Consider the following 16,263-nt stretch of genomic DNA (forward strand, 5'->3'; position numbering starts at 1 on the left):
AGGATATAGTGGAGAACTTCCTCCCCCATGTGCTTCATGATTTCAGCAACTTGGAAACACCCCAGTTATGCTCCCACTTTCTGCATGCTTGCCTGGCAGCTCCATTTGTCAGCTCTAGCTTCATCTGCTGCTAAATCACCCACATGCCTTGGACAATCCATCGTCCAAGTTTTAGATCTTGCTAAGTCAAGTCCCTGACTTACGCAAGCTCTTGTGCGCTGCTGAGTGCGCACCCTGGGTACGGTCGCCAAATACTGCGATGCCAAATCCGCATCTGCGTGCAGACCCCCATGTCTGCGCTGCCGAATGCACATCTACGTGCAGGCTGTCCAATCTTGCACTGCCCCATTCGCTTCTGCGTGCAGGCCCCAAATCCTGCGCTGCCGAATTCACAACTGTGTGCAGGCCCCAATCTTGCATTGCCAAATTCGCTTCTGCATGCAGGCCCCAATTCCTGCGCTGCCGAATTCGCATCTGCGTGCAGGCCCCAATTCCTTCGCTGCCGCATTCGCATCTGCGTGCAAGCTAGCCAAATCTTGCGCTGCCGAATTCCCATCTGCGCGCAGGCTCCCAGTGTCTGCACTGCTGAATTCCTTAACAGCCCCAATTCTCGTCCGCCCATATCCTAGACGAGTTTTCCTGTCTAGCTTGGACATTCCATCACCAAGCCCATAGACCTCACTAATCTATGCTGCCGCATTCCTCGACAGCCCCAGTTCTCGCCAGCCTATGCCCCTGACGAGTTTCCTTATCTGGCTTGAACATTCCATCACCAAGCCTATGTTTGTCAACATCCTACGCTACCCCGCATTTCTCTTTGACAAACTTACAGCCGCATAAATCTGCGCTGCTGATTTATCCCATCGTTGGCATGGCTGCCAGCACCCTCAGGCCTGGTATTGGACAGCATGCCTAGGTGTGCACCCCGTGCACATTTAACACTGTAACAAACCACCCCCACCAAAAGAACCCGACGCCCTCGTCAGACAGATTTGAAGTACCCTTTGCTCCGCATCTGTTCCTTGTCACCCTCCATGTATATCCCCATGAAGTCTCTCTGGCTTCGTCCACATTCAACAACAATTCTATCCATAGAATTTCATCAACCTGTTTCAAAGCCAAACTGTGACACATTCTATTTTTGGCTCGTTGGTTTTCCACAAATGTTAAACACATTATACTTGCAAGCATGTTTTTTTCGCTAAGTTTGGATGCTACATCTACACCCAAGGAATCCGTCCCCTCCTTCACAAAATACAACCATACAAAACCCCCGCCAAATAATCATAAGAACTCTCATATGAACCCATCATTCCTCAACTGTTTCATATTTCACCTACAAGTAACCAAAATGAGACACTGCAGTTGGCTCTAGTACCAACCTCATCCTTTGATCAACTCCATCTCATGTCGAAGTGTTTCGGCAAGGTCCTCAGTCCATCTGCAACCTACCATGGCACAAACACATAGCATCCCAGCATCAAAATTTGGTCTGACCTGGTTCCCCCATGTGCTACTGTCATGCCCCGGAAACTTCATCACCCACACAAGACTTCGCTGACGCAAAATAGCCCCTATTGTTTTCCACCTGCGCTGCATGTTTCGTCCACCGAAAACTCATAACACTGTATCTCAACAAAGGCCACTAGCGTTCTGCTTCTATCACTGTAACCATCCATTGTCGCAAAGCATAGAATAGCCACTCGTACTGCCTCCAAGACAGCACTCAAAATCATCTTCATCGATGATCTTGACTTCTCAGCCGAGCCCACTAAATCGGCTGTTGAATCTGTCATCTAGACAGTTCTTCATCAATGTGCAGACTTTTCAGACACACCCCCACGGTACTGCCTCTTCGGTACTGCCTCCTCTATGATTTGAGACATACCCCCACGGTACTGCCTCCTCTATGATGCTTCCCCTCCAAAGCAACACACCAAACTAAGTCCATCTAGTTCAGCTCCTCAACCAAATCCCTCAATGATTTGGTTGCCGAATTCTTCACCTCAATCTGTCCTCTTCGTCAAGGTGCCTCGAATTCCCGATACCACAAGTATTAAATTGCAATACTTCATACTTGTCCATTATACAACAATCAACTCTTCCTGCCGAATTCATCTCAGCCTATGCCAGACTGCCGCAATCCATCGTTGTTGAATTCTATGCAGTATGTTTTTCGTTGGCGCATCCTCACACCTAGAGTTAAACCATGATCTCTCCATCATCATAGGTATGAAACTCTCCCATCTTGGTCCCAACATAACTAGAGCCCATCTCTGGCATTGTTCTGTCTTCTTCACCCTGCATTGTCCATCATCCAGGTCTTCATCGAAGACACCAATTCTGCCTCCCCTAAGGTAGTAAAGTCATAAAATCTTGGCAAACTTGTCTTGCCATTCGACCAAGTCTTCATCAACTTCATCACTGGATTTTGCTTCCCACACTCTAACCATTCCTTCGTCAAGATGATGCACAAAAATCCCTAAGTTCTGCCCCTTACAAGGCAACAAGCAGGGCCAGACAGCATCCTCACCGATATGCTGGCCCATGACGACTGAATTCTATCTTGGTCATCAAGCAAACACATAATATTTGCACATGTCACATCCCCAACAACATCTTCCACATTGACAGCATCAAGGTTTCCCTTTGTTGGGCAACCATCCCATACAAAGTAATTTTCCATTGCAAGAGAAAAATAATGTAAATTCAGTTTTGAACCCTTACCACTTTGCCTTCTCGTCTGACCTTCCATCGTTAGCAGCAAATTTAAGCTCTCTCCCACTGAATTGCCCCTTCTATTTCGTCTCACCCTTCCCTTTTAGGTTTCGACAAAAACTTAGAAACTCTCAGCAATCCCATCGCTGGCACTTGTTCTCTAGTCTGCCATTCCATTGACATTTCAATGGCCGAATCAGCATCCACTTTGATCTGATCCCTTGTCATTACTTTGCGTTACCCATAAATTCATTAAGCCACCCAACTCCACAAGTATTTGAACATTAACCCTGCCCAAAACCCGCTCGCAAGTTTTCCTCAAAATGGCTTTAGGCAAATCAGGCCTTCGATCTGCCCCACAGAACCCTTTAGCATCTGTGCTACGAAACAGCCCATCGTTTCGTCATGAACGCGAACTGCGCTCTATCCTCAAGTTTCTACCAGTCCATCAACAGCAGCAATGTTTCTCCCAAATCAGTCTCATCGATTTGTCTAGAGAAACAACAACATTCTCATCGCTGATCATTGCACTGAAATCTGCCTCTCCATCGGCATAAGTTGTAGCCCTCCCAAATCAGTCCGTTGATTTGGCCGCAGAATCATTCTCACTGTTCTGCCAAGAAAGCAACCGTGCTCTGATACCAGTTGTCACGGGGTAATTTTTCACTACGCAAATAAACCCGTGCGGCAGCCTAGTTCCTCGCTAGACTCAGCCTTCCTTCGTCTATCCACTCGTGTTTGCCTATTAACTAAGTGTTTCCCTCACCCGAGAGGTTTCCCCACTTTCCCATGTTAAAGACAAGCGGAATACACAAGTAGAATTGCTCTTAACCAAGCACACTGAGAATACAAGAATACCTCTCAACCTTTATTTATCTCATCAACAAAGGATTACACAACGTGTGCTATGCACAGAATTCACATGCTACACCAACAAGTTTACATACGTTATTTCCTCTCTATGTATTCTATTCTCTATGTATTCTCCCTATACAACAAAGAATTACCATCACCATTTATAGCCAAGTATGTGAGCTGCAGGGCACCTCCGTGATCCCCATATTTCAGGACATAATAGGCACTTACTCCCCTATGATCTCCAAGATCATTTGTGGCTCACCCATATCCCTATTTCCGGGATATAGTGGAGAACTTCCTCCCCCATGTGCTTCATGATTTCAGCAACTTGGAAACACCCCAGTTATGCTCCCACTTTCTGCATGCTTGCCTGACAGCTTCATTTGCCAGCTCTAGCTTCATCTGCTGCTAAATCACCCACATGCCTTGGACAGTCCATCGTCCAAGTTTTAGATCTTGCCAAGTCAAGCCCCTAACTTACGCAAGCTCTTATGCGCTGCCGAGTGCGCACCCTGGGTACCAGTCGCCAAATTCGCATCTGCGTGCAGACCCCTATGTCTGCGCTGCCGAATGCACATCTACGTGCAGGCTGCCCAATCTTACACTGCCCAATTTGCTTCTGCGTACAGGCCCCAAATCCTGCGCTGCCGAATTCACAACTGCGTGCAGGCCCCAATCTTGCATTGCCAAATTCGCTTCTGCGTGCAGGCCCCAATTCCTGCGCTGCCGCATTCGTATCTGCGTGCAGGCTCTAATTCCTTCGCTGCCGCATTCGCATCTGCGTGCAAGCTAGCCAAATCTTGCGCTGCCGAATTCCCATCTGCGCGCAAGCTCCCAGTGTCTGCGCTGCTGAATTCCTTGACAGCCCCAATTCTCGTCCGCCCATATCCCAGACGAGTTTTCCTGTCTAGCTTGGACATTCCATCGCCAAGCCCATAGACCTCACCAATCTATGCTGCCGCATTCCTCGACAGCCCCAGTTCTCGCCAGCCTATGCTCCCGACGAGTTTCCTTGTCTGGCTTGAACATTCCATCGCCAAGCCTATGTTTGTCAACATCCTGCGCTACCCCGCATTTCTCTTTGACAAACTTACAGCCGTATAAATCTGCGCTGCTGATTTATCCCATTATTAACATGGCTGCCAGCACCCTCAGGCCTGATATTGGACAGCATGCCTAGGTGTGCACCGGTGCATATTTAACACTGTAACAAAATGTATCCAGCCTAAACACAAAGACGGGCCTATCCTATCCTATAGGCAGAAGCTACCTATCCGACTAGTAGAAAGCGTGAGGAGGAAGACTTCTATTCGGCCCTCCTGGGCTACGAAACCAGGCTGTGATCCGCATCGAGAAAGAAATGTATCCATGCATCTCTTTAGTTCGAATGCTGGATTTCTTTACTTAGAAATAGAGAATTCTGATTCTAAAATCGATTCTCTCACCAACATATATGCTATACCCAAAGCGCTGAAAAGGGCTGATTCTCGCCATCTAGGAATAAAGAACCGGTATCTTCAATGAAAGCTATCCATCGCTCACCCCCTCTCTCATCATAACCTATTTCAGATGTACCCGTCGCTCCTGGGATTCGACTTTCCTTCTGAGGATGGAGAGAAGGCGTTTTGAGATGGCACCGGGCTCCTGCCTAGCTTCCTGAACCCAATCTGAGCTACCAATGCGAGGTTTGGGAATACTACCTGACGAGTACCCGTTGACTTTCAATGTCGATTTCTACATGTCTACTCCCGCGCATACTCCTTGAATATGAGGCAATGCCAATTGTTGAAATGCCATCAGATGAAGGAAACTCTGTATCTGTAGATCATGTAATTCCTGCGCCTACTAAAGCCAATAAATATACCAAATCTTACTACCGCTAGCTCCATTAAGTCTGCGAGTCTGCATCTGATTATCTCAATGAATAGCCATCATCCCGACTCGAGAGATCATTATTGTGCTTCTGATGGCGTCGTTTCACTTCACTTGGACACCGAATTTCGAATACATTCTTCACTGATCCAAAAATGGGGCACGAAATAACGGACCTTTTAAACTGGCATCTTATCATCTTACTTTTCTCTTCCTAAGTTTCCGGATTCCTAGTCTAGAACTAGAAGAGAAGTTTCCTTCCTCAACTCAATCGAGGACTTCCTAGAGGGTCGATGTAATTGAGCTCGACTGAAAGGAACGAGAGCAAAGAGAATGGAATATGGAATCCGGGTGGGATTGGATTGTTCTGAAGCTCAATCCTATACTTAACCTTGAGTGCTGCCTCTCAACAACTGGCCCTAGGCTTTCCTAATAAATACTCCTCTTCTCTTACCAAGTCGAAGCCAGGGATTGTTTAATACTTCTTAACACGTGGAACACTGACTTTAAGTCGTATTTTTTTCTACCTTCACCTCACTTCTTGCGACCTTCTCTTAGTTCATCCAGGATCTCAGTCTTCTTTCTCTGCTAGTTGTTCAACCGGTGTGGTGTTAAGGTTTGGTCCTTGATTAAAGAGAGTTGCTCTGCGAACTCTTCTTCGTCCTGCTAAAGCACTACTTGCCCAAGAAAGGGCTTACGCGATAGTACTAAAGCAGTCTAGCTTTCCAGCAGTCTTTTCAAGAAGAAAGTCACACCGCTACTAGTATTCTAACAGCTACCGATTCTCACCCGGGTCACTTCACTCCGCCTTCAGTTTTAGAACGTGCCAATTTAATGGGCGCAGGGGCACTGGACTGACCTCAACAAGAAGAAAGAGTGGTGCTCAAGAACTAAGGATGTGGTTCATTACGCTTTTGTTATTACAGCCAGCTAAGGTATCATCAAACTCTCGATGGATTCTATATTCTGTATATAACAAGTGGTGGAGTTTCAACTCCCTTTCTCCGTGACTCAAGTGACTATTAGTTTCACTGATCAGAATGAGAATAGGCCCTCATGTACCTCAGTTACATAGGCCCTCATGTACCTCAGTTACAGATGCTATGCTTTTGATTAGTCACTTTCAATCCAAATAAAAGTGTACCTCCTGAGCGAGACTAAGCACGAGACAGCACATGCTAGCCTAAAGTCTGCTTTTGAATCGAACTTCTTTTTACTTGGGGGAGAAAGCTTCTTCATCTATCGTATTATTAGTTGTGTCGACCCGGTACGGTGAAAAAAGAATCTAATACCTTCCCTCCGAAGTAAACAAAAAAAAAAAACCATTAATTCAATAAACCGATACAAAATTCTTAATTCTTAATTCTTAATCTCTCTCTCAAAGAGAAAAGTGAGCGGAAAAAAAAAACAGTAAAGATGGTAGCTCGCCAATTCATCATCAGCCACAACGACTCCATCTTCGACGTCGATTATGACACCGACGACGGCCTTGATCTTCGACGTCGATTATGACACTGACGACGGCCTTGAAGTCAGTCTCTCACTCTCGAAAACACAATTCTCTCAATTTAAATCAACAGTAGTGTTTGTTTGATTGTTATGGCTAATATTGCAGGATTTTAAGAACCAGCTTTTCTATCTCACTTCAATCCCTCCTCATCTCCAGAAGGTTTTTGTTGTTTTGTTTGCGTCGTCATCAACACTTGCGTGTGTGTGCTTTTCTTTTTATTGGTGTTTTTTTCTGTAGATCACCGGAGAAGATGATGATCGGGTCGTATCGGACGATTCTGATCTCACTGGCATTTCTAACAAACTCAAATTGATAAAAATCAACGAGGAAGAGAAGGAAGTCAAGGTACAAGAGCTTGCAGTGAGTGGACACAGTGAAGAGTTTGGGCGGAAAATACGGCCCTATATCAGTCGAGTTCAAATGGTAATTTCAAATTTTGAGGTTGATCTTTTTGTTTTTCTTCATTTGTTTGGTTACTGAAAAAGAGATTTGAGTTTCAAAATGTTTCATTTTGTTCTTCCCAATAAAATTAAAAAAGGTATTTTTTTCAATCTGTTCATTCAACAGGAAAATAGCGTGCAATCTATTTTTATTTATTTATTTGTTTGTGATCGATTGTTAAATCACTCGCACACTAGATAGGGATAATTTCCAAGAGAGTATTTATGTAGTACTTGGCCTCTTGTTGATACAGTATGAAGACCCAGTGAGGCAGGAGGCAGCACGGAAGACGGTTCCTAGAGAAGAGCTTGAGGAGAAAGCTTTGGTTTCTCTGGCAAAGGTTTTTTCTTTTTGTATGGCTTTTTGTTTTTGTTTTTATTTTTATAGTGATGAGGAAGCTAAACATTTGAGTCATTGGCTAAAGAATAAATGCAGAATAATGCTAATGGAATTTGATAGACGTGTCACAATGAGTATAGAGGTTTTGTTTCGTTCTCTATCTTTTTTTGTCCCCTCATTGCTTGTAGAGGCTCAGTCTCTTTTATATAATAATCATGCAGCTAAAGTCCCTCTGTTTTGGTTGTCGAGCACTTGTGTTTTTTATGTTTTGTTTTTCCCGTTATAGAATATTGTTTATGAACCTGAACTCAGACTCACCTTGATTTCATCACCTTCTTAACCTATAATATTATATATAAAAGTGCATTAGGGTGTCAAAACAGTTAGTTGACATAAAACCCTTCACTGTTTGATTAAATCATTAAAATACCCTTGGACAGCTTTTAGCATAATAAAATTCTCAGTGTAGTTTGTCTCACATTTAATTATTAGATGCATTAACTATCCAATCAAATATACCTTAAATATTGCACCCACGGCATTAGCCTAGCGGTGGCCGGAGGATTTGCTCCTTCCACTGCCACAGGTTCGAGCCTTGGAGTTGTATGTCTGTCAGCCCCGCGCTACCTTACCTGTCTGCTGGGTTTGCAGGGTATTCAGTGGGTCGTGGGGATTAGTCGTGGTGCGCGCAAGCTGGCCCGGACACCCCACGTAAATCCAAAAAAATATATATATATATATATATACCTTAAATATTGCTCGCGACTGGAGGCTTACATGGTCGTTAACTTCAGGGTTCATAGGATTAGTCGTGGTGCACCCAAGCTGGCCCGGACACCTACGTTAATCTAAAAAAAAATATACCTCAAATACAATCTATAGGCTGTAAACTTGATTAATTGTGCTATCTTAGTATCAAAACAATTTAGAACAGCTATTTGGACCTGTGTTGAACTACAGTTGAACAGAACAAATTAAGTTGGACAGAAGTTTGGTATAAATATGGTATATTCAAAAACATTCTCTCACACGCATCACTCATGGTGGGCGCCCGACTGCAATGGAAATAATATTTAAAGGATTTCTCGCATCGTTGTGGTTATCTTGATGCTCAGTAGAACTATTGGCAGCAGTATATTAGTAGTCGTAGTTTTTTATTTACAGGTTTGTTGGATGGAAAACTTGGAGACCTCGGCTAGTTTTATGATTGTCTTGCAATGCTGACTCGTGTTTTATCCTCGTATTTTTTTTTTGTTTTCAACTGCAATTTCTTATCTACTCTTATATTTCAATGTGAATTGCAACCACGTCATAATTGGAATAAATAAGAAAGGTGGTTCATGTTGATCAAACTGGTTTAAGGTGTTTTAATAATTTCACCTCTAGGGTTTGCTCTGCTAATATGCCATGGTAATTGGTAATTTTATAAATTTGTTTTAGGAGGGGAACTTTAAACCATCAAAAACCGAACAAGACCATGCTTTCCTGCTGCAGCTGCTTTTCTGGTTCCAACAATCATTCAGGTGTTTTTCATTCCTTTTCTGTTTTTACGTTGGATTTGCCCTTAAAATTAACAAAATACTGCTTAATAAATAGTCACATATCCCAGCAATAAATACTTGCACAACTTACAAGTAAGCACTCCGAGTAAGGAACTATACTCTGTGTAAATAGACTGTTTTCTTGTGTATGTTATGTTTATAGAATGACACTATTTTCATAGGAAGATCATTTTTAGGACTAGATATCTCATGTTATGAGTAGCACCAGAGGATGGTTCCTCGTTGATGTAACAAACTCTTGAGCAAACATGGAATTTACTTTTTTTGCTTTATGATGGCAGGAAAGTGTGATTAAATTGATAGGATCTTAATTTCTTGGATATGGCCTTTATTTGCTAGAAGTTTAGGATGTATTGAGCAAGGAGGAAACAAGCATCAATGATTCCAACATATGAAGTTTTGGAAGTATTTAGTGGTTCTGCTTCAAACTTCTGCAACAAAGTTTACCTCTTATAAAAGAGAAGGCTTTCAGCAGTAAGAAAGCAGCGGATGGTTGCTGTTCTTGCTCGACACTTTTTTGTTTATTTTCCAAAGAACGCTCTATCTATATTTTTTTTTAAGTTGGTTCGAATCTTTTGCATTGTTAAGTTTGGTGCTTCTTATGCACACAATGCATATATGTGCCGATGGCTTTATATGTCTAGAAATCTTGATTCTCTCTCCAAGTTTTCCAAAATGGTTTTGAACCACAGTAAGTACCCGAGATGCTTTCCTCATCTAAAGGTTTTAAAATGTTTCCTTGGAATAGTTATGTGAATGTATTTGTTTTCCAACCACAAACAGAATAATTAGTGTTTAATTTTCAATCGAAAATATTTCTTTTCTTGTTTCTTACAACAGGTTGCCAGCAGAATTAAAAATGTTGCCAATGTATGATTGCCATCTTCTGATATTGTAGGTGGGTTAGTCAACCTCCTTGTGATGGCTGTGGCAATGATACCGTTAAGCAAGGAATGGATGCTGCGCTTCCTTCAGAAACTCAATATGGAGCAGCTCGAGTTGAACTTTACCGGTAGGCACCATGTCTATATTTTTCGTTATTTTTGGGTTTTTTCATAATTTTTGGAATTTTATTTTGTTTTCTTTTTAATCTTATATATTGTTTCTTCATGATTTATTTAGACTTCCTGTTTGATTTATTTTTCCTAATCACTTGTCCTCCTAGCCCCTAAAAACTATTCCCCAAGTTCAGGTCTTGTATTTAATACCTTTGGTTTGTAAGCTTGAACATGTATTTTATTCTTAGTGATGTTTATTGTATCAAATGATCTCATGACAAGTTACTCACTTGTATAGCCAGCTGTTTACTTGATCAGCGCTGTGTGTATTGATAACAGTTTATATGGTAGTCATTCATATATGGGAATTTAAAAAATTGTAAGCTGTACAGCTCTTGAAATTGATGTTGCATATCAAAGGGCAAGTCTGCACCGTGGCCAGACCTTTCTTCTTTTTGCCCCCTCGCCCATTGTTTATAATTGACCAGAAAATTAAACTCAGTTCCATCCCTACCTGTATCAACATGTTCACATGACATATGGCTGTTTTTTATTTGAAAAGATCCCCCCGCTTCTTGCTTATAGTTTGTAAATAGTGTTCTATTGAGGATCTCGTTGTCCAATCTGCTTTATTGATTCTGGAATAAAATCGAAACTAAATAGCTAGCTGACATGTGTGATACTAAACAGGGAAGTGTGTGCAACACACATCTTTGTTCTGATGATGAATAGCAGTCTTGGGTAGATTGGTTTGCCATGATTATTTGGTTTTCATTTCCTCCTCTGCACAGAAGCATATGTTCTCATGTTCATCACCCCTCACTTTTTTTTTCTCTGTCATGGGAATATCTCAGCTGCAATTCTTGTTCAAGAATTACCCGTTTCCCACGCTACAATGATCCATTAAAGGTATTTTTACTTAAGCCAATTGACAAGTTTATATTTCATAATCTCCTTCCCTGTTGTCTTATTCTTCTTTCTCCTCTTTCACCATGTAGCTCGTGGAAACTCGAAGGGGTCGCTGTGGGGAATGGGCCAATTGCTTTACTCTTTATGTAGCTCGTGGAAACTCGAAGGGGTCGCTGTGGGGAATGGGCCAATTGCTTTACTCTTTATTGTCGTGCTTTTGGCTATGAATCTCGTCTGGTAAGTCAGTTTCTGTAATTCAAATACAACACCCAAATGGCAGGATCTCACTTTGGACAGACTATGTTCTGTTAGATCAATCTTTTCTGATGTAAAGACTGAATGCAATGATAGAAGTCTACCTGGGTTCGGTGAAGAACAATAAAGTTTTCTGTTATTTTTCTATATTATTACAAAACCAAAATAGCTTAATATATGGGCACTACCTTTGTTCTACCTGGGTTCTGTGAAGAACAATAAAGTTTTCTGTTATTTTTCTATATTATTACAAATTCGAAGTAGCTTAATATATGGGCATTACCTTTGTCTGTTTTCAAGGTGTTTTGAATGTAGTCAAGAAATTCTGGTGAAAACTTGACACATTTTCATTGGACTAGAAGATAGCTAGACTACTTCTTGTGTCTTGGAATGTATTTGGGCTCAAAATCATGGCTTCCCATACAATACCTTGTGAAACGTGAACTAAAATGAAATACTTTGAAAAGGTTGTTCCCCTTTATCGAGGAATCTCTTGTTTTCTGGATGTCCTCAAATGGGCATGCTTGTGTTCATGCACTGTAATAATGTGGAAGAATTTGAGGGGGCTTCAAATTTTGTTTTATGAAAGAACTTGGCCATGATGAAAGTCAGTATATGACCTTTTCCCATATTGTGTTTGATCAGATCGTGGATTTCACTGATCATGTTTGGACCGAGTGCTTTTCTGAATTACTAGGCAGGTAAGCTTCACTAAAAAAATATAAAAATGATGTCGTCTATTTTCTTCAAAAGCATTCTATAGAAGTAAGAGCTTGTTTGGAAGTGTAGTTGTTGCTACTTTTTAAATAGCTTTTCATGTCAAAATGTATACCAATGATATTTTTTTATTTTTTAAAAATTATTTTTGACATCATCAGCACATTAAAATGATTTGAAAATAATAAAAACATATTAATTTAAAATTAATAAAAAAAATTTAATTTTTTTCAAAAGCACTTTTGAAACACAAAAACAAACAGTCCCTAATAATTAAGCTAAACCATGCTCTGTCATGGTAACCGTCATTTACATGTACTCTGTGATGTTATTATACAGATGGATGCATCTTGACCCTTGTTCAGGAGTGTTTGACAGACCATTACGATATGAGAAGGGGTAATTTTTTACTTCATCTATGTGATCTACATGTATGCACATGGGTGCCTACTGAATGATTTTTCTTCTGCCCTGCTTCAGGATCTTCAGTAGTCTATTTTGGCTCTGAACATGCTTTGTATAAATCTGATTTCATTCTTTTCTCGTAGGTGGAATAAGAAATTGAACTATATCATTGCTTTTGCAAAAGATGGAGTTTATGACGTCACTAAGCGTTACACAAGGAAGTGGGTTGAGGTAATTTTAACTATTGAAATGCCATTCTTTCATGTGGGTTTTTCCATTTCTTCATGCACAATGTTATGTTCTCTTATGTTGAGTTCTCGACCAAAAGAATTTCTAAATTTGCAGGTTCTATCCCGACGAAACATTACCACAGAGCCTGATTTGTTGGCTACTCTCCATAGCATGACTCGAGAATGCAGAAGAAGCTTTCCAACTCAAATCCTTTCTGTACTTGAAGAGCGTGATAAGATTGAATCAGAAGAGCTTGAGGGATCTTTATGTTCCACTAATGATTCTTCAGTCTCATTGCCTAGTAGACAAAGTGGGAACAGGGAATGGCGCATTGCAAGATCAGAAATTGGTTTTCATGATAATTGTTCTTTGAGTCATACTTCATGTCCCATTCGTGTATGCGTAGATGAGCATGTGACAAAGACTTACAATGCATTTTCCCCGCTCCTTTCTCGTTGTGTTGACCACTCTCTTCCCAAATCAAGAATTGTTGAAATACTGAAGATATTCGAAGGAATTTTGGAGGAACTTGGGAATTTGTCCTATAAAACCAGGCGAACTTCCATAAACCTTTCTATTCTTCATTTGCTGCCATATTTTGACGAGTTAATAAATGCTCTGTCATTGAAGAGAGAGATTGATACTGATGGAAAAGTGGACATCTGTTTGGCTGCTGACCCTGTCAGCACCTCTTTAGGACTGCCTGTTGTGTTGGATGCGTTGGATGATTTGATCAATGTTCTTAACAGCTTTGACAACATAAGCAAAGTTTCTCTTTCCTGGCCGCTAATAAAGTTGAATAGGATCCATTCAGGTTGTGTTCGTGCAAGTGGCGAGGAACTTCCTTTTGGAATTGTGAGTAGTATCCAGTTTCTCTAGTTGTCCTACTTCAGTTTACTTTTTTGCTCATATGTAGGAATTCTCCTAAAAGTTCCTCTATCATTCCACTTTTAACACAATTTCAGGCCACATCAGCATTTGATGGACTTCGCACGTCTAAATGGGAAGAACCAGATGGTGCGAGAGGTAATGTACATCATTTTTCTATGGAGCGAGAGGTAATGTACATCATATTAGAAAATCTTGTGATGTTGAACTATTAATGTTTGATACAGATCCTTCCATTCTGTGCTCTCAATGTACTGTGCTTGGTGTTGTCTTGTTGAATTGAAAAAAATATGAAAATGGCACGTGTTTTGTTGGTGATCATAGACTTTAAGCCCGAGTAACCATGGATGCAGATTTGGTCTGTTGAACACATCTGAAAAATCAAAGCTTGGAATATAGATGCCTAAGTTAAATTTTCTTGCGTTTCTCAGTTGTTTCTTTGTACTTGGCATGAAACAAATGTTGGATTAATGTTGATGATCCTGTTGAACATATCTGATGTATTTTAACAATGCCTCTCGTAGGTTGCTGGATTGTTTATAAACTATCAGACAACCAGATGCACAAACTAGTGGCATATGATATAATGTCAGCTAATGATGCCCCAGAGAGAGACCCTATGGACTGGTAATATTCTATTAACAACCATCTGGCGCCATGTGAACGATTTCTCTCTGCATTTATTTCATAGTTCTCATCTGGCGCCATGTGAACAATTTCTCTCTGCATTTATTTCATAGTTCTCACAACTACATGTTTGTCGCAAATTTATATGTTATTCGCTTTCATGATTTCTGGTTGTTTTCTTAACAGGGTTGTCGAGGGTAGTCATGATGGTGGTTCTAGCTGGCGTATTCTGGATAAACAAACTTCTCAGATGTTCAAAGATCGTTTTCAGCGTAAATCATTTAAGATTAATTCAGATAGTGTCCCATGCATCACTTTCAGGTAAATCCTGTTGATCCAAACCAATTTACATGCACTCCACATTTTAGTTCCTCGTGATCGTTGATCTAACAAGTTATAACATGACAGATTCCAATTTCTAGCTGCCAGAGACGTTCAATCAAATTCACGCCTACAATTGGGTAGCATAGATCTGTATGCAAGCAGCAATTAAGTTGTATAAGAGAGATTCCAATGTGCTGACGCTCTGTTCCAGACTTTGATGCTATTGTATAACTTACTTGGTAATAAATATTTGTCCATAGAGGCAAGCAATCACACAATGCTTTGCCATATGGGTCACCGTATTTAGTCAATATGTATTCATAATGACCCAATTTCTGGGCAGTCTAGGTGGTTTAATTTCAGCAAATTTCATTGTCTTGCCTAGACATACCGAATCAAGCGATATGTAGGATGTTTGAATATGTAGGATGTTGGAGTGATTATTTTTGGTTCGGGTTTTTATAAAAAAATAAATCAAATTGGTTTTTTTAAAATAAAAAAAAAATTAAAATTGATTTAAACCGACTGGTTTTAGTTTGGTTATTTTTTAAAAAAACTGGTTTAAATTGTTTGGTTTTATTTTTTAATTTAGTTTAGTTTTTTCCAGTTTGTCTTGGTTTTTCTGGTTTGGTTCTGTTTTTTCCAGTTTAGGTTGGGTTTGGTTCAATTGTTTTTATTTCAGGTTTATAAAATTAAAATCGAATTACTTGGTGTTTTAAAAATTTTAATAATTTTTTTATTATGGTTATGTTTTTCAATTTTTTTTTTCTGGTTTTCTTAATATAATTGATTTTTTTGTTTTTTCACTCAGTACCTATCCTAAATGGCCATGGACAATTTATCATTAAACAAAAAATAAAGAAAGGGAGCCATGTTCAACCCGTGTCCCAAAAAGTGCAGCTAGCAATTCAAAAGGAGTAGCTTTAGCACATTGATCATGCTCTTCGTCAAGCCATTTCTTGATTGCTGAATCAGAGAACTTGAACGTGTCTGTGACCATTTTCACCGAGGGAGTTTCTGCATTGCCGTTAATTTTTTTTTTTATTTAGGTGGGTGTCCGGACTAGTTTGTACGCACTATGATTAATCCCACGGCCCACTGAATATGAAGTAAACTCAGTAGGCATGTAAAACACTACGGAAATGATAGGCGTGCACATAAAAACTCAAACCTAAATATAATAAAAAAAGATAAACTTCTTCCAGACTAGAATTCTTGATGCTGAACAGGGGTGGGTGCTCAATGGGCTCCTGGCGGTGACTCTCAATCCAGGATTTGAAGAGTATAGTTATGGAAGTTGGGTCTGGATTCATGTGTGAACAACTTAGCCCAAAAGCTACACCTCCTCCTTCAAATTCGTTTACCTGGAGATCCATAGGTGAGAAATTAGTTTAAGCCATCTCCAGAGTTGGAGGTAAGCAGATATACATGAAATCAAACGTGAAAAATAGGAGAATTAAACTATATATTTGACGTATCTTGTTCATGTAAACCAGACTCATACGTTGTATGAATTTACTTCTACATTAACCAATAATTAATGCATGAACTAATTAAATGGACCAGTTTCATTTAATAATTTTTCAAGGAGGACAGCATGCTAAATCAG

At 40.4% G+C, this 16,263-nt stretch overlaps 1 protein-coding gene across 1 annotated transcript; it reads left to right on the forward strand.

Moving 5' to 3' along the window:
• The first annotated feature begins 6,652 nt into the window (after positions 1–6,652).
• Positions 6,653–15,021, forward strand: LOC105110807 (peptide-N(4)-(N-acetyl-beta-glucosaminyl)asparagine amidase-like). Its single transcript, XM_011005970.1, has 16 exons — positions 6,653–6,944; positions 7,066–7,117; positions 7,196–7,381; positions 7,653–7,739; positions 9,179–9,261; positions 10,199–10,312; positions 11,153–11,207; positions 11,358–11,444; positions 12,108–12,163; positions 12,519–12,578; positions 12,728–12,815; positions 12,930–13,670; positions 13,781–13,841; positions 14,228–14,330; positions 14,517–14,651; positions 14,739–15,021. Exons 1-16 carry the CDS (start codon positions 6,865–6,867, stop codon positions 14,821–14,823), a joined length of 2,073 nt encoding a protein of 690 aa, XP_011004272.1. The 5' UTR covers positions 6,653–6,864; the 3' UTR covers positions 14,824–15,021.
• Positions 15,022–16,263: the final 1,242 nt, after the last annotated feature.

Source organism: Populus euphratica, unplaced genomic scaffold, assembly GCF_000495115.2.
Source record: "Populus euphratica unplaced genomic scaffold, PopEup_1.0 scaffold379.1, whole genome shotgun sequence".
NCBI classification, from domain to species: Eukaryota; Viridiplantae; Streptophyta; class Magnoliopsida; order Malpighiales; family Salicaceae; genus Populus; species Populus euphratica.

Coding starts and splice junctions, on each gene's coding strand:
- LOC105110807 (XM_011005970.1), top strand. CDS start 6,865: ATGGTAGCTCGCCAATTCATCATCAGCCACAACGACTCCATCTTCGAC. Junction 7,118..7,195: donor TCCCTCCTCATCTCCAGAAG/GTTTTTGTTGTT, acceptor TTTTTTCTGTAG/ATCACCGGAGAAGATGATGA. Junction 12,164..12,518: donor TTTTCTGAATTACTAGGCAG/GTAAGCTTCACT, acceptor GTTATTATACAG/ATGGATGCATCTTGACCCTT.